General features: G+C 39.3%; 1 protein-coding gene across 1 annotated transcript in view; it reads right to left on the bottom strand.

Annotated features, from left to right (window-relative positions):
- The window catches only part of GPC6 (glypican 6), a 1,086,745-nt gene that overhangs the window by 800,621 nt on the left and 260,660 nt on the right, over positions 1-25,464 (bottom strand). Inside the window, exon 2 of the mRNA XM_065896146.1 lies at positions 8,775-8,933. Within this exon, the coding sequence (XP_065752218.1) occupies positions 8,775-8,933 (159 nt within the window). The remainder of the gene's footprint in view (positions 1-8,774; positions 8,934-25,464) is intronic.

Below are 25,464 nucleotides of genomic sequence, written 5' to 3'. Positions count from 1 at the left end.
AGTGAAAATGATAAGGTGTCGACTACACAAGCACTGAGGAGAAGGAGACAGGAGGGCAAGAGGACCAAAACCTGTAATGACCACGCACTGTTCTTTCAAAAGGAGAAAATACGCAAAGAAATTTTCAGAAATAAAAAATAGGTGGAGAAGTACAATTTCTTCCAGCATGGAAAAGCCTTGGAGGCCCGATTTCCTGCTATCTTCCTTCCAAGTTTGCTTTTCATTTTCAAGTTGTTTGGACTCAATTAAACCACTAGGTAGGGAGGAAACAGTGTGAAGATCATGTACTACTATATATAATCATCTGAGGAACAATATTTATCCATTTAATGAATATAAAAAACCCTTTTGAAAGAACAATAAATGGAAAATTCTGAAAGTGTAATCAGTAGTTTTAAAATTTGTTTTACAGTTTCTCTGAGTGTCGTGAATCATGCAGGCTTATTAGCTGGTTACCAACTCTACCTCCACATGTGGGACCAGGATTCTCCTCCTGTCTCATGGAATACATGGAATCATATGGAATTAACTGTTCAGACAAGCTGTCTCTTCCTTTGGGTTTGCTAAAATGCCAAACTCCCAGAGCTCATGCTGGTTGTCATTCAACCGACAATCACTGGAGGACTACCTAGTGATATAGAAATGTTATTTACAATGCATTTATAATATATGCTTTACATTTTCTTCTGAATCTTGCCAAAGTTTGTGTTTGAATAATCTGCTTGTCTTGCTGTCCATACATCTTCTAACAAAGAGTTTGACATTTTGAATCACACTTAACAGGAAGATCTAAGGATTAAGCAAGCCTCATTTTAATAGGTCTGTTCCTGTGGATAAACTAGAGATGCCACTTCTAGCAACACAATAATAAAATGCTGGGTGGAAGCAGAAGCTAAGTGGCCTTGACCTGAGTTAAACATCTCTATAAGCTGTGTTCATCTCTGCAATTTGAAAATGGTTATGTCCTGTGGAATTTACTACTGTTGAATTCGCAAGACAGAGTGGCAATACCTGTTGGCATTGTTCTATATCTAGAATGAATTCACAGTCTGGAAATCTTCACCCTGTAGGTGCTCAAGTCAGTTCTCTCTTTTTTTAAACAAATTTTAATTACATACATTTAGAAATCACCCAGAAGTGAGAACATTATAATAAAGCCCCATGGACTCATCAACCAGCTTCAACCATTATCGCATTTATGCCCACCTTGTCCTTTCTATCTGCCCACTTCAGGGACTCCGTCAGGACGAGGTGCGTCACTTCAGATAAAGACTCAGCTGCATAACTTCCTTTTGACTCTTAGAAAAGCATACAACACTTTTCTCATTCCTTTACCCTGTTATCTGTTTGGAAAAGGGAGATGTTGCATTGTCTCGGTGAAGGAAGAAAGCCCGTTTTTATTCCAATTCCATATCACTTGAGAAATGATACAAAATTCCAGTTAGAGAGTGAGGGCTTATACTGTTTCCCACTGCACACCACACCTAACAGGAGATAATGAGGTCTCCGTCCTCTTTACACACACCATGCAGCTGAACCAGTCCACACTGAGCTACTGTGTTCTCAGGTCTGAAGACAAAAATGTTTCCACTGAGCTCTAATTTACATACCATTCAATATTTTTCTTGATTTTCATTAAAATAAGAAAACCTGTTTTCTCTATCCAGTGGCAGATCAATTCAACTGAAATAAAATTTCTCCTGTAATTTAGCCATACTTACTCAAAGGATTAGTGAGCCACTGTCAGCGAACAGACACTTGTCTGCTCATTAATATTCAGGACCAAGAACCCTTCTGGTAGGCTGGTTTCAGCCTCTGATAGAGTAATGCTTGAAAGAAATCGGCTTGTCTGTGAAACAGCTGCTCAGCCAACCCACCATACAAGGGAATTGGTGATAATAAGATGATAATATTACAACTACACTGAGAGCTTAATGTTTCCAGTTACTCGAAGGTGTGTGGTGCGGGTGTAACAATTAGAAAATGATTGGTAGTCCATCGCAGAGGACACAAAGCTGCTGATCAGTGGTGTTTCCTTAGTTTTGAAAGATCTGTCCAAAGAGAAGAAAGAAAGTGAGAGACAGAGAGAGACAAATTTCACTTGTACAAAGATCTGGGTTCTTCATGCACTGCAATTTAAAGAATGCCCTGCCATGGATCATCTATTCCCACATCAAGCACATGGAAGGCATTTGTGATTTATAAATCTGTTTACTAGTTCTGGCAACGCTCAATCCCTGGCTAGCTGATTCTTGTTTTTGGAAGGTCTGCCTTTTGGGAGAATTGGCAAATTACTTTCCAATGCCAGTGAGACCATTTCTCCAATTTCTAAAACCCAATTCAGCACATCCTGACTTCCAGAGGAGTGTCTTCCAGATGAAATACATGTCATTGAGGTGGTGGCCCAGCAAACTTCAAGGAGGCATTTGGCTAATTACTTCCTACACTGATTAACATGATAACCCTTAGGAATTACAGTTAGCTTGTTATTCTGTACAATAAACAAGGGGGCTAGTAGCAAAAGAAATGGAAATATCACATCTATTTATTCTTGAATAATATCGTGGAAGTGGTGCGTGTGTTCTGAGTGTGCTAGGATATGGGACGTAGTCTATAACGGGTGTGTTTGCCAAACTGTGCTTTATTTAGAAATTACTTATTACTCTCAAATTCCTAGAAAATCTGCCTCCCCTCACCCCTGCCCCCCTGCCAAAAAATATATATATATACCACATGTCAACGTGGAAGGTAAAACGTTGTTTAAGGAATAGCAGTCAGTCGAGGACTGTGGTAGATTAGGATGTAGAATATTCACTCCTTCCCCCATCTCCACATCTCCATGGGGATTCTATACACCCTGCCTGTCAATTTTGGGAATCACCATGAGATTTGCCTTGGTCAATGGAAGCTGAGAAGACCGCCTGCCAATTCTAAGCTAGGTCCAAACTTCACCATGAGAAGAACGTAGGCAGAGAGCTGTTTCCCAAAGACGTCTAGAACAGACCAGACCAGATCCGTGGTTTAGAGGCAGGCCTAGCTGAGCACAGGCCAGAACAGCCAAACTCCAGCCAACCCAAAGACGCATTCAAGGAAAAAGACACGCTTCTTGTTTATGCCCTGAAATGTTGTGGTTAGTTGTTACAAAACAATAGCAGACGGATATAGGACCAAAAAGGTTTCTACAGGTTATCTACGTCATAAATGTACGCCGAATGTCAATAAGGTAACACTGTTGGGGGACAATCAACGGTAACTATGTTTGCACGTCCCAAGGACTCTGTGGACACGCAAACAAAACCTCTGGTGCCTGTCACCTCTTTAACCATCACCACCTTAAGTCACTCTTTAAGGGTCCTGTGTGTCCCATCTTCCAAAAGTCTTCTCTGGTGCCTCTCAATAAAATACTTGACTCCTTCCTTTGGACTCCTTCCATTGCACTTTTACTTTATGGCATAGTTGATTCTGCTTCCTTAGTGTTAGTTTTATACTTATGTCTCCCCAACAAGACAGTCTCTGTGACAGACTGACCATATTTTAGTCACTATTAGTCATATTTGTATCTACTATACACTTAGTTAAGCGCCTTCTATACAGTAGGTTCTGAATAAATGTTTCCAAATTGAAATTTTACTCACACATACACACACATCACCCATGTGACAGGAAATACAGAAGATTCTACTACCATAAGGAAAACAACTTAGGAATTTTTGCTTCTGAAATAAGTGTATTCTGTGAGAAAATTAGACCATATTTTAAAGATATTATTACATTACTGTCATCTCTACAATATATAGATGAGAAGTGATATTTAAAAAGAAAACACATGCAGATCTGCAGCACAAAAATATTATGCCACCATGTATAAATTATCCCCGCATTCAGTAAAGATGAGAAGTCTGAGGGTGTTACCATGGAATAAGTTCTTTGGGAGGATTGAAATTACTGCTCAATGTTTTTTTTAATTTGCTTTAAAATATATACTTGCTGCCAAAATCTCCAGACAAATGTGTATCATTAAAACACGTAAATAAAAACCAGGAAGGAGAGTAAAATAATAAGGCCGAGAACATAAACAAAAAACCTCATATCGAGCTTAAGATGTGAATAAATACCAGCTCAAATAAATCTGAAGAAAAAACTGCCAAAAGAAAATACCCCTTCAACTAAATGTTCCTGTCTCTGAATAATCTATACTCCATACAGGATTCTGGAGGAGAGGGTACTGGTGCCTACATCGAGAGAGAAGCTACCAGGGCTTTGTGAGGTGAGAAAAATAAATAATATGCCTTCATTGATTTAATAACATTTTTTTGGCACAAAACACTCACGTCCCTTTAATTTAGGGACGACCTTCAATGGAATAAAAATATGGCTAGATTCTTTACCAAAAAAAATATGGCTAGATTCCAAAAATATGGCTAGATTCTTTACCCACCAATATCACTATTTCCTTGTTAAAAGAATATCAGTAATTTTTAGCCAGTGTCCACTCAAAACAAATAAAAGCTGAGTTAGAATTTCAACTGAATATCGACTTGCTATCACATTACTATTTATAAATCTGATGTAAGTCAAAAGCATCAAGTTACAGTCTTGGTTTCATCTTTCTTGGTGGAAACTTGGCAAGTCATTTACTCTCTCCAGGCTCCAGGTTCCTTGAGGGCTGGACTATATTTAGATGGGTAATTTTCGTTTTTTAAGGGTAAAAAAAAAAAAAAATCTCTTTCCACTTTTCTCTGTAAGACATTTCCACCTCCTCCCCACAATTAATGGGACAGAACCGGCAGCGGGAGATAGAGGAAAAGATGTGGCTGATGGTGAAATCTCGGCACATTTGGGGGCTGGAAAGCATGAGAGAGATTATGGGGTAGTTACAGCTAAGAGCAAGGATCCAGGAGTGCTCAGCCTGGGACGGGTTGCTGACTCTGCCATTGAGTTTCTGTGTGGCTTTGCCCTGCAATTCACTCGTGTTAAATAGGTTAACATCTGTAACGGGCAAGGAACATGGCCAGATGTTGCCTATTATCACCATTAATATTATCAGAGTATTGGATTGTTCTCCATTTTCCTAGGATCCTAACAAATTAGACACTTAGAAGCACGACAGCCATTAGGATTTAGATACAAATACCAATAGGACAGGTCAGACAGTTACTAAACACAAAAATGCTAGGAAAATGAGCGGATACACAAAGATGCTACTTTTTCTGTATTTTTATATGATTCGTTTATTTGTTTATGTACTTTTGGCTGTCTGGGCTACTTGGCAGAGGTGAGAAAGGCAAGAAGTAAGGCAACAGAGTTGTGATCATTCTTCCAGGTGTACCTGGCTGGGTCTTCATCCATAATTTTAACCACTGGGTGTGTTAGAAAACCTGGGCTTGGTTACAGAGAAAATTGAGAGCATCCCTGTGTATTTGAGGGAACATTTGCAGTGGCCAGGCCCTGGCCAACAGGTGAGGGGCTTGCAGAGATGTGTAACGGCAGCCAGAGGTGGAGATTTGGCCAGAAAAGGCAGAACAAACAAACAAATAAAAACCTTGTAAGACACTTGGAAACGTACCAGTGCCAAGAACATAAACTTTTATTTTATATATATTCATCATATTTCAACTCTATGTTTAAAAAGAAAAAGAGCTACTCAGTTATAAGGAAATTCTCTGCCAAAGAGGGGAAATTTCTGCAATTGATATTATATAGTTTTTCAATTCACTGCCTCTCACTACCCTTTTTTTCTATTCATTGCCTCTCAGGCACACATTTCGGCTAATGGGGCTATGAACAAAGCTGGGCCATTTAAGAAAGTTGGGGAAAATTCATATTCATTCAGGTTTAGCTTCTGACCATGCAATGAATATTTATAAATGTATACAGTATCTTCTAAATATTACTAAAGATATTCGTAGAAAGTGGGAAAGAATATGACAATAAATATAATCTTATGTTCTGTTACATGTTTTTGAATTTCAAATTTTAAGTCACCTCTGCCCCCAAATGACAAGCTAAATGGAATCAAAACATTTCTAGTATAATAAGGAATGCCAGGACTATAGACTAATGATTAACAGTGATAGAATCTAGCCTCTCTGAATAGAGTATGGACTGAATCACATATATTAGGTGCAATTAAATTAGTTGCTGTACTTATTGAAAATAGGAAGGAAAGTGGTCACCTTCTCATATAATACAGTCGTCTTTCATATAATAAAGAACACATAGCCAACAAAGACCTGTAAAATCCAGATGAGAAGTTAAGATCTCTGAGAAAGTGGGACCAGAGGCAGAAATGCAAAATGAACACACTGGAATCAAGAGATCCCAGCAATAATGCAAAATGACCCACAGAATAGGAAGCTACTAAAAATAAACCTGAAGTCTCTCAAAGCACCATTGGTCTCATCTGGGAAAATAAAACTCAGAGGGTAACATTCCACAGCTGATCCCAGACAGGGCTCCTCTGCACACCAACTGACAGTCATCAATAAATGCCACGAGGAAGTGGTTAAAGAAAGTAAGGGGACAAATGGAAAACTGCCCGCACGAATGCACCAGCGTTCCTGAAAGGTGACTTAGCAGGATCGCCTTTGTGGGATAAGAAGATAAATCATACAATTGCATGGCTGACCTTCATGAAATTGCCTAATGAAGGATCAGAAATTATAATGGTGACTTTTAAATTTATATATTTTTATAATTTTTTAAAGATAGCTCTTCAGAAGCTGAGCTCACCAGGATCACATTTAGATTTTAGCTGAACGCTTCCTTGAAAAAAATCTTCTCTCCCATCCCCGCCTAATGCAACTACAATGAAATGCACTGTTGTTAGAGAATTCATCACCCTCTACGTCAGACTGAATCTTAGCAAAATCAATGTCTTGTCAAACCAATTGACATAATACCCCTAAGTACATTAGAAAAATTTAAAACGTACCTGTATAGAGAGAGAAAGACAGAGAGAGAGAGAGACAGAGAGAGAGGGAGAGACAGACAGACAGACAGACACACACACACACACACACACACACACACACACACAAAGAGAGAGTGGTTTCTTTAGTAAGAGTAATGAGATCTGGGGTTACTAATTATAAATTCAAAAATATTGAAAGTCATTGATAGGAGAATACAGGAAGTGCCTGGCTCAGTCTTGCTGAATAGCTTTACTCATTAAAAAATACAAAATCAACTCCCCATAAATCTACCTTAAGTCTAATATTTTTATTTAAAGGAATATATATTATGTACTGTGAATACTGCTCTGGAATTATTCCTACTTAATTTTGGAGCACAGCTTTATAAAAGCCCTAAGAGTTGTCTTCTAAAGAAGTAGGTTGAAGTCAGAAGCAGCAGATCACCCTCATCTGCTTTTTGTAACAAAGAACAAGGCCTTTCAATTTGCCTCAGTTTGAACCGATACATTATAGTTCCTCAAACACAGGAGCCCCTTCAGGGGCTCCTGAAGGTCACTGGATTTGTAATCTGTCAATCAAGGCCAACTCCCAAGTACTCCTAGTTGCACTTAAGGGAACAACATTTGCAGCATCACTTCTAAATAAAGTTATTTTCATATACATCCACATATACAGTTGAACACAGAGCGAGAGACAGAGGAAGAACGTGAAGATGCTGAAACATACTTGCAAAAATATACGTCCCTTTAATTACACGGAAAATGTCACATTATCTTGAGTACTGAAACACCACCAGGTGGACCAGCCTTTTAGAACCTCGAGCACTGATTTAAAGAAATTGGTGTGGCCAGTTTAAAACAGCAATGAAACAGAACATTTTGCCTACTACAGAGAGTATTAAAAAAAAACAAAACAAAAAACCCAAGAAAAAAAAGACGAACTTTGGCAAGGTTTTTCTGAACTGGCTTTGTTGTGCATTGATTGGAAAGGCTGGAGGAAATGAATGAAGGTTCTGTTGCCCTCGGGCAACTTCCTAAAACCAAAGGCGCACAAAGAAGGGTCCCTACAATTTGCAAGTCTGGTTTACAAGGAGCCATAGTAAGGTGCATTCATTTCACAGAGCACTGACAACTTTCACCACCTAAGAATATTATCTTTATCATTTTTATTGTTCATTCAGTTGATAAAAGTCAGATTGCTTTTGAATATCTTTCTGAGACTCTGATGGGAAAATTCAATGCTGAAAACCTAGTAATAATTACTTTCACCCTTTGTGCTCTCTAATACAAAATGTTTATTTAACAAATAGAATACAGAAATGCAGTCGACTGCTTATTATCAAGAAATAAATGAAGGGTCTAAACCTTCTGCTGGATGCATTGCACCTACAGTATAAAATGCAGTTATACTATAGGAAGGGAAAACTCTAAAATAAAGGAGTCTATGTCACTGGGCATTTTAAAACAAGCCTGTCCTCTTAAAAGTGATGTTCTATTTCAAATAATTTTAAATGACATTTAATGACTTCAAAGCAAATCCCTAGATGGAAACTGAAGACAAGCTATGGTGTGACAAAACCTGACTTAGAATCACTCTAATAATGAGAACGTAAGCCAAATCATTCAGAATAAATCTCACAGGCGAACCACAAATGCCAAACAGCTCTTTGTTAACTCAGGTTTTTTCCAAGACATAAAAATTGTCAAGAGCGCTCATGCCTTTTCTAAAAATAGACACAGTTATAAATGTTTAAGAAGGAGAGAAAAGCTTCCACTTAAAGAAAATGTTTTTCATATAATATCAAGACTCTCGCATCGAAAAGCGCACGCAGAACAACGAGAAATAAAAACTGTCACCTACCGTCAAATTTCTTGTGCCTGGACACGAAAGTGGTGCGCACAAAGTGACTCGTCTCCTCCACCAGGTTTTCAAACTCCAGTTTGCTTTGCTGGCTTAGCTTGTCTTCCATTTCCGTGGTGCAGCACGTGTACTCCTGAGGACAGATTCTTAAGTGTTCCCCTGCAAGGAGTACGTAAGCGTCAGCATGGAATAATAAGGGGTTCAGGGAGTCTGCTTCTCTGACATCTCCCTCAAATCCTGGGGTCCTTGTTCCACCAGCCCCCCAGCCCTCCCCATGAACTTTTATCTGGGCCTCAGGGTATCTAACCTTCCAAATACTCCAGACTGAAGTTGAACCCACCCCATGGTTTGAATGTCTATGACCCCACAAAATTCATATGTAGAATCCTTACCCCCTAAGGTGATGGTATTAGGAGATGGGGCCTTTGGGTGGTGATTAGATCATGAATGGGATTGGTGCCCTTCTAGAAGAGACCCCAGAGAGCTAGTTTGTCCCTTCTGCCACTTAGGGACACAGCCAAAAGATGGGGTCTGTGAAACAGGGAGCAGACCCTCACCAGACACTGAATCTACCAGTGACATGATCTTAAACTTCCCAACCTCCAGAACCGTGAGAAGTAAATGTTTGCTGTTTATAAGCCACCCAGTTTATGGTATTTCTGTTGTAGCAGCCCAAAGGGACTAAGAGACCTGACATTTAGTTCCAGCCCCTGTTATGTAAGGGAAGGTACATTAAAGACCCCAGAAGATCACGACGATTTTCCTGTTTTCATCTGAAATGTACCAAGTAACGCCGGGTGACAAGAGATGCAATACAGTTATAAATGTGCTTATCTTTGGAAACGCCGGGTGACAAGAGATGCAATACAGTTATAAATGTGCTTATCTTTGGAAACCTGAAGTGAGGCAAGAGACATTCAGCCCCATCACCATAGTCTGTTAGACAGCAGGGCCAAGAAAAGATGGCAATCATTCGCTGTGTTCTGTTTCTGCTCATCCGACCGTCAGAATGCATCAGCTTTCCTCCCAGTGAAAGCAAGTGTGATTTTAATGGCTGGTCTCCTGTGCCACATGTTCCCTCGGTTAACATTTCTTGTCAGAGAGAAAATGTTCTCCTGCAAGGAGGAAGGCACTGATGGGTTTAATTAATGCTTATGTTGTATGGAAATGTAAAGCAAAAGGTAATGAAAGTCTTGGGTTTAATTCAATAGATTTATCTCTCGATATACTGGGCCACTTCTTTTGACAATATGGCTTTCTTCGGTGCTATTTGCAAGTGGAAGCCAAGCCCTTGCTTCATGAAATTAAAATGGTCTGTTATTGCATAAAATGTGAATCTCCAATTGATTCAGCTCCCTCAGTGTCAAAAATGCTTAACGGAGCCAGCAGAAGGAAGAAGGAAAATCCACCCAACATCTTGCTAAATAAAACCAACAAATTGTCCCTGTGATTAAAATCACTGTAGAGCATGGAAAAACCAAATGAACGAGTGCTTGATGCAATGATTACAATTCATTTATAATGTTTAACAGTTCTTATATAAAATTATGTCCCCATGACCCTGTTTGAAGTATAGGGTGTCTGTCTCATGCAGTTGGATGCTTTAGTGCCTACTTAAAACAACCCCAGAATAAAAAAGAATCATGGGTCTGTATTAAAGTTAGATCTTATATAATTCCTGGAAGGGAAGGAGACCATAAAATATCTTAGGTATATTTTTTTTTAAAAGGAAAGGAAAATGCATTGTACTTGAGAATGATAAACATCAAATTCAAGATAACAGTTTCCTCCCAGGAGGAATTAGGATTTGAGAGAAATGCTCAAAAACTTTTATCTATAATCTTTTATTTCATAAGTTGCTTGATATTTACATGGTGTTTATTATATTACTATCATTACTCTTCTATACATTTAAAATATTTTGTAATAAAAACTTGGAAATATGTCATTAGAAAGTAATAGCCACCATAGTGGTGACAGAAAGGAGGGCAGGGGGTAGATATTCAGAAAGAAAACACAAGCTGCCCTTAACATTTGGAAGCCAGCCTGCCCGGTACCCACAGCCAGGTCACCGTAACTATTACACCTAAACAATCTCACAGAACACCCACCTCAGACAAGATTACCCTGAGACGAGGATGAAATGAGACAAAGCAAGGCCACGTCAAAATTTTGTCTCAGGGACTTCCCTGGTGGCACAGTGGTTAGGAACCCGCCTGCTAATGCAGGGGACACGGGTTCGAGCCCTGGGCCAGGAGGATTTCACATGCCGCGAAGCAACTAAGCCCGTGCGCCATGACTACTGAGCCTGCGCTCTAGACCGCGAGCCACAGCTGCTGAGCCCGTGTGCCACAACTACTGAAGCCCGTACACCTAGAGCCTATGCTTCACAGCAAGGGAGGCCACCGCAGTGGGAGGCCCACACACCGCAAGGAGTAGCCCCGGCTCGCCGCAACTGGAGAAAGCCTGCACGCAGCCAGGAAGACCCAATGCAGCCCAAAATAAATAATAAATTAATTAATTAATTTAAAACAAATTGTCTCAGCACAGACAGAAACAAGGTGATTGTGCCATCTCCAAAGTACTAAACACCTTCTCTCTCAGGCAAAATGAGCCTCTGTACTTCTTTACCTTTTACAGATTGATCTTCATCCTAGTCTCCCTCCTTGCTGGTCACATTTATTGAGATACCTTATTATAGAATTACCTCTGCTTTCTGACAGCCTCCGATCTAGGGTGAGGCCCTGCTTCTTGGAACCCTTCCCAACATCACCCACCCAAATCCAAATCCTACAGAAGATTCTGTTGAAGTCCCTCTTACTGAGAAACCCTTTGGTTCTCCATGGTGTATCCTCACTTGCTACATCGAGTGGTAACTCAATTTGCTCAACTACAGGTGCACTCCTGACGAGTTCCTATTTGAAGGTATTGACCATGCCAAAAAGAGATGAGATAGAACAAGGTGAATTTTGAAATTTTCCCACATGTGATTCTGATACATCCCATTCAGAAAAGTAGTTCTAGAGTTGAAAACACTGGGAAGGAATAAGTATGGCTTTATCAAAAGCAAATGGTCCACAAATCACTAATTTTCTTTTTATAAAATACCAAGGCTAACTGATAAGAACAACTCTCTTTTTCCAGATTAAGTGGATATTTAATATTAACAACTTTACAGAATGTTCCTTTCCCTGACCTGTTATAAACCATTTTCTTAAATCCCCCTACTCCGTTTCCTATTTCCCCCCACTCCATTTCCTACTATATTATGCACAAATGAAATGTCCATTTCTCAAGATTTAGTACCTCAGGACTGCATTCTACTTCTGAATCATTACAACTGAGTTTACAACAAAATGCATGGGACTTCTGGTGAAAAACTGACCAAAAGAAAATAAATATTTTATGACCTGAGGGAAATAGTTGTATTTAGGATACTTGTGGAAGAAACCCTGTGGATCTACATTCATGAAATTAGATTGGATTGGAGGTCTAATAATCTCTAATCACTCCAAGAAAATCAGTATTCTATGTCAAGTGATAAATAAAAAGAGAAAGATACTTCTTAGTGGGACAAATTTAAACCAGATTTATTTCTTGTGTGTGTGTATATATAGTCATGGAAATATATGTAAGAGGCTGCCCTATTAACTCAAAGCAGTGTTAGATTTTTTTAATTGAACTAAAGTGTCCTTAAGAAGTCAACTCATGTCTCCTCCTCTGTACGGGTCCCTGGCAGAGAGATAATGAAAGAGACAGAGAGACAGAGATAAAAAAGATGGAGAGAGAAAGTGAACAGATGGGGAGATCACCAGAATGTTGACGAAACGTACTATAGGAAGAGTAACTCTTCAGTGCAAAGCTCTTCTTAGAGTTCCTAGGAAAAGACGACGACGATGTCCCCAAACACACAGGACCAGCGCCCATGAAACCTGTGGTCCACTGAGACTGAGCCTTGCTTCCTTCCTAACACATCACTAGGTGAGAATGTTGTGGAGGGATTAAACTCCTGAACAGCTCCTCTCTCCCCCTAATTTGAGGCCACTGCTAACTGCCAAAACAACCTGATGACTCTGAATGGCCAAAAAGACTCAGGACAACTGGACAATTTGTTGTGAGTAGGTTCATTTATTTATTTTAGTTTTGGCCCTAGAACAGGGGTGTGCAAACCATAGCCTCTGGGCCAAAGCCAGCCTACCATCTGTTTTTGTAGGACCTGTGAGCACAATGGTTCTAAAAAATCAAAAGAATGATATTTTGTGCTATGTGAAGTTTTATGAAATTCCAATTTAATTGTCCATAAATAAAGTTTTTTTTAAAGTTTTTATTAAAGAATAGTTGATGTACAGTATTATGTTACAGGTGTACAATACAGCGATTTACAATTTTTAAAGGTTATGCTCCATTTATAGTTACTATAAAATATTGGCTATATTCCCTGTGATGTACAATATATCCTTGTAGCTTATTTTATACATAATGGTTTGTACCTCTTAATCCCCTATCCCTATATTGCCCCTCCCCTCTCATAAATAAAGTTTTATTGGAAAACAGTCCCACCTACTCATTCATGCCTTGTCTATGGCTGCTTTAGGGTTAGAACAGAAGAGTAGTTAGACAGAGACCACAGGGTCTGTAACACCCGAAATACTGACTTTCTGAAATCAGACACGACAGCTACTTGGCTGTATAAAGAATTACCTCTCACCCTTCCTGTTCCAATTTCTCCAAAGAGCAAGAATACGAAACTTTTCTCAGTTTAAATACTTCCTGACACTTAAGAGTATTTGTATTAATAATGGGATTCTTCCAAAGCTGTAATTTATGAGGGAGAAAAATGTGTTGTCCTTTTAGATTTTCCCACCCACACTCCTTTCTCAAATCCCCTTAGGTTCTCTAGATGTTATCTATTACATAACTAGATACAATATTTAGCTCAACTGGAGTACCACCAGGCACCTCCAAGATCACTAATAATAAAGATACTAAATAGCTGGTTCCAGGCAGAAAATGTGGGATTGAAACTATGATGACTGTACCCTGACATATCAAACACGTATTGAAAAATCTATGTGCAAATCATGATGATAGGTTCACATCCTGCAAGATGAGACACAAGGTCAGGAAATCACCTTACACAGGTGCCTGCTTTCTTAGGACACCTGGAGTTCATGCCAGTGAATTCCTGAGTCCCTGTGTTTTTATAGAAATCTTCATTAGCTCTAAAATAAACAAAAGAAATCGAAAATGTGGAAGAAAGGCGTTCCACCAGGAAGTTAGAGAGTGAGCAAAGGCTTGGGGACATACAATCAGACCATAAACTGTCATCTGTTTTCCAAGACAGAAGAGATGGGGCTGCTCCTCCTACATGTTCCTTTCAACTATGTGTCACTCTTTACAACGCCTTTCCCCAAATGCCTGCCCAGGTGTTTGTTTTCACTCCAAGATGCTGAGGTGACAGCAGAAATGTGATTTCTGCCAGATCGAGCTCCCTCCAGGGATGGCCCAGGGTCTGAAAGCTGCCAGGAATAGACTTGGTGAGTGGCACGGTGGGAAAGAGCAGGAGACAGGAGGACCTCATTAACCACAGGAGTCAGCTTCTGTGGGTCGCCTGCAGGAGACTCTCTGCCCTCGGAGGTGACACGCAGGGATCTCAGAATGCACATTCCAAATAAACAAACAACAAAAATGAAGTACCCCGAATGAGTCACATTTCACAGACTATAGACAAACTCTTGGCTTTTATGGTGTTTGGGAGTGTGGAGGGAAATTACTACCCTGGCACTTCCTAGAAGGTAGGTAGGAAATCAAAACACTTTAAAAAGTACAAAGAAGATGGCAAGATCTCACAACACAGAGCACTTCAACGTCTGAACCTCCAAATACCATTTGATTAGAGTGCAATATTTGTCTTAGACTTGGCCCTCTTCAGAGCACACGTTCTATGCCAAAGTTCTCTCATCCTTGAACTATTAAAATCCCCGCAGTCAATTAGCTGTGTCTGGTACCAAGCTAGAGTCTCATCATTTGATATGTCACCTCAAATAAACAATCATTTTGTTCATCTAGTGCCTGGGAAGTTGACTGGAGCAAAGAATCCAAGGAAACAGGTTTAGGGAAGTAAAATACCCTAGAATAAGTGAACTTACAGCTAGAGTTTCCGATAGTTAAGAAAATTTAAATTGGAGCTAATAGCTCTGGACAGTTTTTGGTGTCATAAAATTCCTATATGGGCTAATAAGAAGTGGCAGACCTTAGGAAAGCAACGTTTTTCAAATGTATGCTCTAGTTCATTCTTTTAAGTTCAAATTCCCCAAACCTCCAAATAAGCCCTTCTTCAACATTTTTTATTGTGAAGCGTTATTATAAACGATCCTTCCATTTCGTGAAGGGCTGCTTTTCTTTACCAAAGTTGTTCAGTACCATGATGACAAATCTTCAAACTTTTACACAAGTTCTAAGAAATTCAATTCATGTTCGGTATACTTCAGTGGATCTTATCACTCAAGTCACCTATAATAGTGTCATCCTTGATGTTGTCAACTTGCTGATAAAGACTTTACGTACTAACGCTTTTAGTTATAAAATTTTCACTCTGCATTTTGTAAAAATAAATCCTTTGAGTGGCACCCATGAGTTAATTGTTTAAATCTGTTCCAAGAATTGCAGAGAAACGATTTCAAACATTCTGCTCTAGATGGTATAGATCCCACCTCCATAGATCTTCTGCCAATGATTTGGGTCTTTACCATTTCCTTGCTTCTGTTATTTAGAAAAGCTGATGGTCTGGGGGGTGAAGATGGGGCATAGAATCAAGAGTGGTTAGAATTAACAAGGGGTGAGGGGTCTGGGGGATAGAGAATGGGCACTGATTGAATCAAGATGGTCTTACAGAGCATGCAGCAGTGAGAGTGCCAAAAGTGATCTTTCCTTTTTCTCACATCTTACTTTGACTCAATATATTATAAAATTGTTAACTCTGTCGATAAATAGAAGAGGTTTCTCCTTGCCTTAACGTGACATATCTTACTTAATTCACGCACGTAAAATTTTGAGACATTTAATGAAAGCACTGTCCTAACACAAACGATCCTCAGTAATTTGTAAGTGCAGACACATATGCGTGCATACACATACACACACACAAGAATACATAGCATGTTCTTTCCCAGTATTTGTTTAAAAAAGTAAAGAATAGAAAGATTTCAGAAAAAAACATTATTTGCTGCAACTTGTCTTCTTTGGCGTAGGAAATAGCTCAACAAAATTGTGGTTAAATTTCACAGGGAAAACAGCAAATCTTAACAACGATGTGATTCCACAATTCAAAATATGCCACAAAATAGCCACACAACTTATTACACCATTTTTTTGGTAAAAAAATTAATGCAAAGCCAATGTAAAATGTAATCTCAAAGCTAACTGATGAATCACACTGTTGTAGTTGACTGTTCTAAATCCAAAGGAGGAAGGATATTTAATAAGAGTAAAAGTTTTTTGCACCTAGGTCACAGCAAAAGGGAAGAGATGAATTATTTTGTCATTCCTTGAGTTTTCTCAGCCTCTTCTCATCGTATCTCTGAATCTTGTTGTCATGGATAAAGAAGATGTGGTACATATGTACAATGGAATATTACTCAGCCCTAAAAAGGAATGAAATTGGGTCATTTGTAGAGAAGTGGATGGACCTAGAGACTGTCATACAGAATGAAGTAAGTCAGAAAGAGAAAAACAAATATCGTATATTATCACATATGTGTGGAATCTAGATGATCTTATTTGCAAAGAAGAAATAGAGACACAGATATAGAGAACAAACATGGATACCAAGGGGGAAAGGGGGTGGGATGAATTGGGAGATAGGGATTGACATGTATACACTATTGATACTATGTATAAAATAGATAACTAATGAGAACCTACTGTACAGCACAGGGAACCCAACTCAGGGCTCTGTGGTGACCTAAACGGGAAGGAAACCCAAAAAAGAGGGGATATATGTATACGTAGAGCTGATTCACTTTGCTGTACAGCAGAAACTAACACAACATTGTAAAGCGACTACACTCCAATGAAAATTAATTTAAAAATTGTTTCAAGTATTAATATACTCAGAAAAACATTGGAGTGAGAAATGATCAAAAGGCAGTACCCACCCCAGAGGTGTATTGAAAATGAACTGGGGAAAGATGGACAGTGGAATTAATGAGCGTGCTTTCCCAAGAGATTCACCTTCTGATAAATAGCCATTCTGATAAACTCAGCAATCTCCCAAGGGGACCTTTCCTTTCCTACTCCTCTGAGTACTACATCCACCAGGTTGTATGTTCAATATAAAATGCTCATATAGGAAGAAGTTAAATGATAATAAAATCTCATCAACATCCAAAAAGTTAATTTTTAGTTTCAAGATAGTTCTCCGAGAGTGAAGTCCAGTAAAGAAATCTTGATCTCACTATTTCTGTCTTTCAAAATCAAACTGAAAGTTATCTAAGTACGGAAAACTTCAGCTATAATCTGTAGGTGTCTGAGAACAAGATAACCAAAAAGCCAAGTCAAGGTATCAGAAACCTCACGCCCTCATCTCCCCTTTCGTTGTGATGTACACCTATCTTTTTCTTACATTCTATGTGTATTATATTTTCAAATGGCTACTAAGTTCTTCAGGGTATAAATAGTGAGTTGTTTGAATTTAACAAGAAGTAAAATAGTATTTCCTCTAGCCTAGGAGCATCACAGAAAAATTACACTTTTGTGTCAATGTGTCTAGGCTACGGTACCCAGTAATTTAATTAAACATTAATCTAGGTGTTGCTGTGAAGGTATTTTGTAGATGTGGTTAAGATGTCTGATTTTTAAGTAAAGGAGATTACCCTCTATAATTGGATGAGGGCGGGCCTCATGCAATCGATTGAAAACCCTCATGAGCAAAAACGGAGGCTTCCCTGAGAAAAAGACATTCTGCCTTAAGACTGCAACATCAGCTTTGAGTTTTCAGACTGCCTGCCTGCCCTACAGATTTCAGAACTGCCGGCCCCCCAGTCACATCTCTTGAGCCAGTTCCTAAAAATAAACCTCTCTCTCTCTCTGTGTGTGTATACACATACACACACACAAACACAAACACACACACATATATGTAGGTTACACAGTATGTGTGTGTGTATATATATACACACACACACACTGTACACACATAAATATGTAGGTGGTATAGCATGTGTGTGTGTGTGCACCTCTCTATATATAGATAGAGAGATATATACTCTTGGTTCTGTTTCTCTGAAGAACCATGAGTGATACAGACACTAAGACTAAGAACTCCATGAAAAGAGAACGTATGGAAACCTGTGTACTGGCTCTACTATCTCCTAAACCATCTACAATGGCACTTACTACGATTGGCTATGATTATCTGTTTACTAAAGTGTAGAACCATTGTTTATTCTTTTTTTTTTCCCTTCTCAGTGCCCATCAATCCCAGTATCTGAGATACTGGAGATGGAGTCAGTGCTGTGTTGGCAAATGTTTAACAACCAGCTCTAGGTTTTGAAGGGGAGCCCCGACTTGTAGTTTTCCAATTTCCAAGGTATAAATTCTCTCATTTCTAGTTACCAAAATGACGTTACTGAATTTCAAGTTGGGAACAGGTGTGCAGCAACACACCATCACATAACACCTCCTCCATACAGATATGAAGACCTCAAGAGTGTAACAAATGATAAAATGATTAGAAAGTGCTAAATTTTGAGAATTTATTACCCTATTCTTAATAATTAATTTAACTGTAAATTTATACGATGTGGTTTTTAAATAATGACTGTGCTTAATAATAGGTTCCCAAAATTCCTGCAAATTTAAGTGAGTTCTCACTGGCTGGTATGTGCCAGTTCAGGTGCACCATGACATGAAGTTCAAGTACTATATGTTGTTGGTTGGCTTTTTCTTTCAATGAGTTACGTCCCCAAATTCAATTAAAATGACCCTAGACCAGTGGAATCTGCCATTTCCGCAACCCACATTGACATCTATGGGCCAAATACCTATTTGCCTCAGAAGAAAATTGGCTCTTCCCAGCCATTTCCAGCTACTAACGTACAGTAAAGAATTCCCCAGAGACGCGAAAAGGCGTGAAATAGAGTAGTTATTTCAGGAACGTTGGAGAGTGGGGACCATGGCTAATAGGTGTGCTTAAAGGAAAAGTCACCATGAGTCACAAGCAGGGCTAATGTCACGGAAGGGTAAACCAAAGTGATTGACCCACATTTTGCAATTTTCATTCCCAGACTGTGGCTGCTATTCCAGGACACAGAGACAGAGTTGAGAAGGAAGCTGTTCCTCTATGCTACTGTTATGAAAGACCTAAGGTTCATTACCCCACAGCCATTTGCTCATACCCACTGCTATTATACCCCAAACCAGCCATTATGAGCCTGTCTTATTTACCTTTGTAGTACTCACTGTCCTAGCATAGCTGCTGGCACATGGAAAGTTCTGTAATAAATGATGAGTACATCTGACTCTTTTGTTCTCCTCAGTCGTTCATCCATCCATTCACTTATTCAATTACCGTTTATAACATACAAGCAACAGGTTAAGTACTATGCTTGGTGCTAAGGGATAAGAAGAGTCTGCTTAAGAAGCTTGGAGTCCAGCAAGGAAAGATATATCTATGAATTAAGACTACCTTACAGATAAGCATAAGATCTGTTGTAAAAAGCACGTAATTCTCACCATTCAGTCACCTTCCAGCTGCTAAGGACTCTTACAGGCACAGCGTTAATTACAGAAGCTCTTTAATTGTAACTTTGCCTACTTAATCTCTAGGCAAGCAGTAGTGGTACTGCCTATCTTTCATGTTTCAATAGCAAGCAGGGACATCCAAGTAAAGGTTTCACCTGTTTCTCTCACTTCACCCTGGCTTGCATATCTTTCAAACCGCAGGACCTGAAATCATTTAGCACATGTCCACAAGCATTCATGTTTAAAACAGAATAGAGTATTTCAGAGCTCATCCTGTGAATTAAGGGTGTTTCTTGTGAAGGTTTTGCTACCGTTGTGTATGCGCTGCTTTGTAATTAACAATGTTATTTCTTATAGTACATTGTAGGCAAAAAGTTTGGAAGGCAAAGTTCAATGCTGTGTTGAAGCAGTAATAAAGAGGGCCAAAAGCCCACTTACTAATGCATACTTGTGAAACTATAAATAGCCAATGCTTCTTTAGGTAGGTTGAACTGATCCTATGCATGTTTTCTTCTTCGATGATATCAAGATGTCCTGCCTAGAAGTATTCTTAGAGATGTCTGAGACATCTTTACCATTCTTCCTAAAAAATTTTATACAGGCTTATTTTCCACTTGTGTTTCATAGACACATTGTCTTGGGACCCATAAGAGAGACCCACAATTGCTAATCTAGAACACGGGGTTTTAAGTAGCACTGATAAATTTGTTGCCAATCTCACGCCTGCTCACAATTCATTTGCCATGTTGTCTTAGGGACTGCCAAAAAACTTCATATTCAAATGTTCAAAGATATCTACAATTCTACAGCCTGAATGGCATCATTATGGGCATGCTTGGTAAAAATCTAGTTATACTGTTTCGAGACTGCTTGCCAAATCCAGGCGCCAGTTCCAGTTCCAGTTCCAGTTCACCAGTCACCAGTTCCCAGTGACCGTCTGCATGTCAACTGACCAGAGATGCTGACTTATGTCTCTCTTGTTCTGTAACCCATATGCATAAATCAAGCCAATTGCCGCCTACAAATTCATCCAGAGATGGTGATGAATTTCAAGTTTATTGCAACTGTAATCCCACACCCGTGTTTGCTCACTCAGAGTTAGCCGTTTTTACAATTGAATTTGGTGATCCTGTGGTGATATACAATAAACCAATCTACAAAGGGCTTGTTTTTGACCCTGATAACAGCAGATCAGCATTCTTAATAAATTATATGACAGCTCACTTGAGAACTTAGGATTTACTGTTCAAAGCCCGATGGCTGTAAACTAGGGCAGACCAATTTCGTAAAGGGGCCGAGGCTAGGTGAGAGTGATTAAGAACCTAATCAAATTGAACTGCATGTAAGCCAGGATGAAAAATTATTTTTCTTTCCCATAAAATACTGCAATTTTAGTAGGCATCTGTAAAAACCATGATTGCAACACTGATCATATCATATAGAGTAAAGTAATAAAAGGCAAAGTGACTAGAAATGTTGGAAGATCTATGGTACAGTCTATAACTGTATATTTCTTTAAATGTCTGCCTTTACGACAATGAAACTCCGTAATATCTAACCTTTTACAACTCATAGAGCTGTAAATTGTTATAATTTATAATAATTACTTTAACTCCCACTAATCATTTAAGACGGATGCCCATAGGTAAATTTCCCTCAGCCTCTATTTCACAGGTGAGTGATGGGAGGCCTACAAAAAGGAGATAGTCCTTTCCCCTGGTGTCACTTTTGCAATTAATAAAGGGCAAGAGGTCTCTTTCTAAAATTTGTGTATGGGGACCTACATTTTAACATGATACCACTTCAGATGCTATAATAAATTCCATCATCCTTTCCAACCTGGGGCTTTAAAATGTCAGTGTTCAGATGACAGTGGTATAGTCAAGCATTATCATTCAAAAATTTGTGTGATTAAAGCCCAGCCATGGTTTGAAACCAAAAGGAGTATAGAACCTCAGAAGAGAAAGGAACAAAAACTCTCCTGAAATTAAAGCACATATCCCTATATATTTAAAGGAGAAATGAAAGACCAAATTGAATTTTAAAGAACATGCTGCTTAAAGACAATTTAAAAATGCCTTTACATACTGTTTTAAAGAAGTATCTTATTTTTAACTTAAAACAGATCTCAATAGGAATAAAAAGTCAACACTTAAGGGACACGAGGAATAATCACAGCCTTTTCTTCTTCGTAGTCTCTTTTTTGAGAATATATTTCTCACACTGGCCTCAAAGGAGGTAGAATCGATAGTTTCCTATATCCTACAATGGACATGAAAACCACGTGTAGTGTTGCTTTTACCCAGCCCTTAAAATCCAAATATGCAAAATAACTGATTAAATTGATTAAATCAATATCATTTAATCTAAGGAAATACTTTATCAGATTGGCTTCTGCAGAATAAGACATCAGTGGAAAATGGGCTTGAATCAGGCCCTAGTTTTGACGAAAAGGCTACAGTGGGATAATTAATCTTTGGAGGGCAGATGTTGCTTCAAAATGTAACTTTCATCTATGTCTATGCATCCCCTCATGGTTATTTGTCATTAAATTACATACTCTGTCGTTAGACTTCCTATATTAAACATTGCTGTATTAGAAGAGAAAATATACATAAGCACATGTGTAGACCATCGAGTACACATGGACGATAGAAGTCCAACTTAGCCCAATTTATTATATAATAACAATATATGCATAAGTTCTTTGATCTGGGTTACTGAGTTTGTCTTCCCAGGACTTCTTCATAGTTTTTTGGGTAATAATTTTGGGGGGTTCACACTCTTAATTCTTGAAAAATCCCCTGAATTTAAATAATTTCTCCTCCAAGAAATGTACACTGTTTACCTTAATTGAGGTTAATCTAACACGTCCCACATAACTGCATTACTTCCTGGTCTGTGCATTTATTATAGTGTTCATTCCAATGCATCTGAGTTGCAGTTATTTATGGAGAAGCCTAATTTCCATTCACCTCTTGCCACACTCCTCCTTAAGTCCTGTGCCAAACACAAATACTGGGAGCACAAAATTATCATGCTCAGTTATACTCTGGACCTTGGCAATGCTATTCTCTCTCTAGATGGAAAGCTATGAGCTTCTCTTCTGCACCTCTTCTTCTGCCCCTCATCCCTTCTCATCCATCAGGTCTCAGCTTAAACACCACTTATTCTGAGCCTTCCCTGACTCTTGAGTATAGGTGAAGTGTCACTCCACTTCCTGCTGTCCCAGCACATGTGCACATGGCCCTGCATTACACTGCACTGCAATGACCAGTCTGTCCATCCATGTCCTTCTCAGGAGCACAGCCTGCTTGAGGAATAGGACTGTGTTTTCTTCATCAGCTGTGCCTCTACTGCCTAGCTCAGTACCAGACCCATAATGGCACCCAGTATATTTTGGTTCAGCAAATAAATAAAATTAAAATTGACTCAATAATGTAAGTAATGGACTTTGCACTAAGTAGAATACAAGAATATTAGGACACTTAGGTTGCTTTCATGTCCTGGCTACTGTAAATAGAGCTGCAATGAACACTGTGTGGATAAAGAAGATATGGCACATATATACAATGGAATATTACTCAGCCATAAAAAGAAATGAAATTGAGTTATTTGTAGTGAGGTGGATGGACCTAGAGTCTGTCATACAGAGTGAAGTAAATCAGAAAGAGAAAGACAAATACCGTATGCTAACATACATATATAGAATCTAAAAAAAAAATGTCATGAAGAAACTAGGGGCAGGACGGGAATAAAGATGCAGACCTACTAGAGAATGGACTTGAGGATACGGGGAGGGGGAAGGGTAAGCTGTGACAAAGTGAGAGAGTGGCATGGACATATATACACTACCAAATGTAAAACTGATAGCTAGTAGGAAGCAGCCTCATAGCACAGGGAGATCAGCTGGGTACTTTGTGACCACCTAGAGGGGTGGTATAGGGAGGGTGGTAGGGAGGGAGATGCAAGAGGGAGGAGGTATGGGGATATATGTATATGTATAGCGGATTCACTTTGTTATAAAGCAGAAACTAACACACCACTGTACAGCAATTATACTCCAATAAAGATGTTTAAAAAGGTTTTTTAAAATAAAATTAAAAAGCAAGAATATTAGGTTCACTCATAAAAAATAATTTAAGAGAATCATTGTTGAATCATGGCATATCTAGGAGAAGGCAGCAAAGCTGGTGAAGGCCCCAGTAACTGTCACAAACGCAAAGTCTGTACTAGCGATTTTTAAGTGGATTGAATCAAACTTCCTTTTTTTTTTAATCTATTTTTTTGGCTGTGTTGGGTCTTCGTTGCTGAGCACAGGTTTTCTCCAGTTGCAGCAAGCGGGGGCTACTCTTCGTTGTGGTGCCCGGGCTTCTCATCGCGGTGGCTTCTATTGTTGCGGAGCACGGGCTCTAGGCGCGTGGGCTTCACTAGTTGTGGCTTGCGGGCTCTAGAGCGCAGGCTCAGTAGTGCACAGGCTTAGTTGCTCCGTGGCATGTGGGATCTCCCCGGACCAAGGATCGAACCCGTGTCCCCTGCACTGGCAGGCAGATTCTTAACCACTGCACCACCAGGGAAATCCCCAAACTTCCTTTTTTAAGTAATTAATTTGAACTCCCATTTACATTCCTTTATAGAAATCTATTGGTAGTATAACTGTCCATACACATAATTTTTAAATGAATATAATACCCCAACCGGAATCTAAAGGAGAAAATTTGAAAGTATGTCATCTCGTGCCATGGCTAAACTTGAGGTAAAAGAAGTATTCCGGGGGTTTTCCCTGGTGGCGCAGTGGTTGGGAGTCCGCCTGCCGATGCAGGTGAAACGGACTCGTGCACCGGTCTGGGAGGATCCCACGTGCCGCGGAGTGGCTGGGCCCGTGAGCCATGGCCGCTAGGCCTGCGTGTCCGGAGCCTGTGCTCCGCGGCGGGAGAGGCCACGGCAGTAAAAAAAAAAAAAAAAAAAGAAATAGATATTTGACCTACAAGTACTATCACTACAAACACAACAGTATAGAGACAGACTAACAGTGGTACATTAGGCAAGCACATCACGTATTACAAATGGCATAGCTCCCACTGATAAGATTTTCTGGAAAAACTAACAGTTCTTGACAAAAATCTCCAAATGAAACAAACACAATTTTCTCTTGGATTTACATCATAATCATATTCTTAGAAAATTCAGAGTATATTAATACTGCACAACAATACTTCATGTTTCTAGTAAGAAGGATTTGGGTTCTGGGCTTATTTCACTGTAAACAGAATTTTTTTTTTTTTTCAGAGAATCCGATAGGATGTTTAAAAGTTGTGCAGGATGGTGGACAAGTCTGCATTTGGCAGGAAGCTCTCACTCATGGATGGATATCTCTTGGTAACTACCTACCAACTGCCAAGACTAGAATGTTCTAGAAAAGATATCTGCCCTGGAGGAGAGTTGGACTAAATGAACTTAATAGCCCTTTTAACGCTACGATTCCTACAATATTTTACATTCTTTATCTAGACAGAAGATATTTAAGGCAAATACATAAGTGTGAGTACAGTGTGAACCACTGAGCTGAAACCATTGGTTCTTTCTTCATTCCTCAATTCACAACACCTGTACATTCATCCACTCGTTCTTTTAGTCATGTCTTTGAGTGTCTGCTGTTACTTCCAAATAATTAACCACCTTGGAATTTTCTGCAGAAAATCAGCCTTGCACTCCAGTTTGCAAATCCCATTGACTGACCCCAAGCTCAACCATCCTCCCAGGTGTCTTTCTGCTGAGTGCTTTGAGGTCGGTGGAGAAAAAGAATTCCTCCCGAACAGAGGAAAAATTAGTTCAGTTTCTCATTTAAAGTGCCCAGGAGATTCCAATCCTTTACACTGCATAATACTTCCAATTTCCTGGAGAAATTCCCAGAAATAAGGCAGGGAGTCAGAGGTGAGTGAACCTG

This window comes from Phocoena phocoena, chromosome 18 (assembly GCF_963924675.1).
Source record: "Phocoena phocoena chromosome 18, mPhoPho1.1, whole genome shotgun sequence".
In the NCBI taxonomy this organism is placed as follows: Eukaryota; Metazoa; Chordata; class Mammalia; order Artiodactyla; family Phocoenidae; genus Phocoena; species Phocoena phocoena.
Note: the sequence above shows the minus strand (reverse complement) of the source record. Positions and strands in the feature narration are given on the sequence as shown.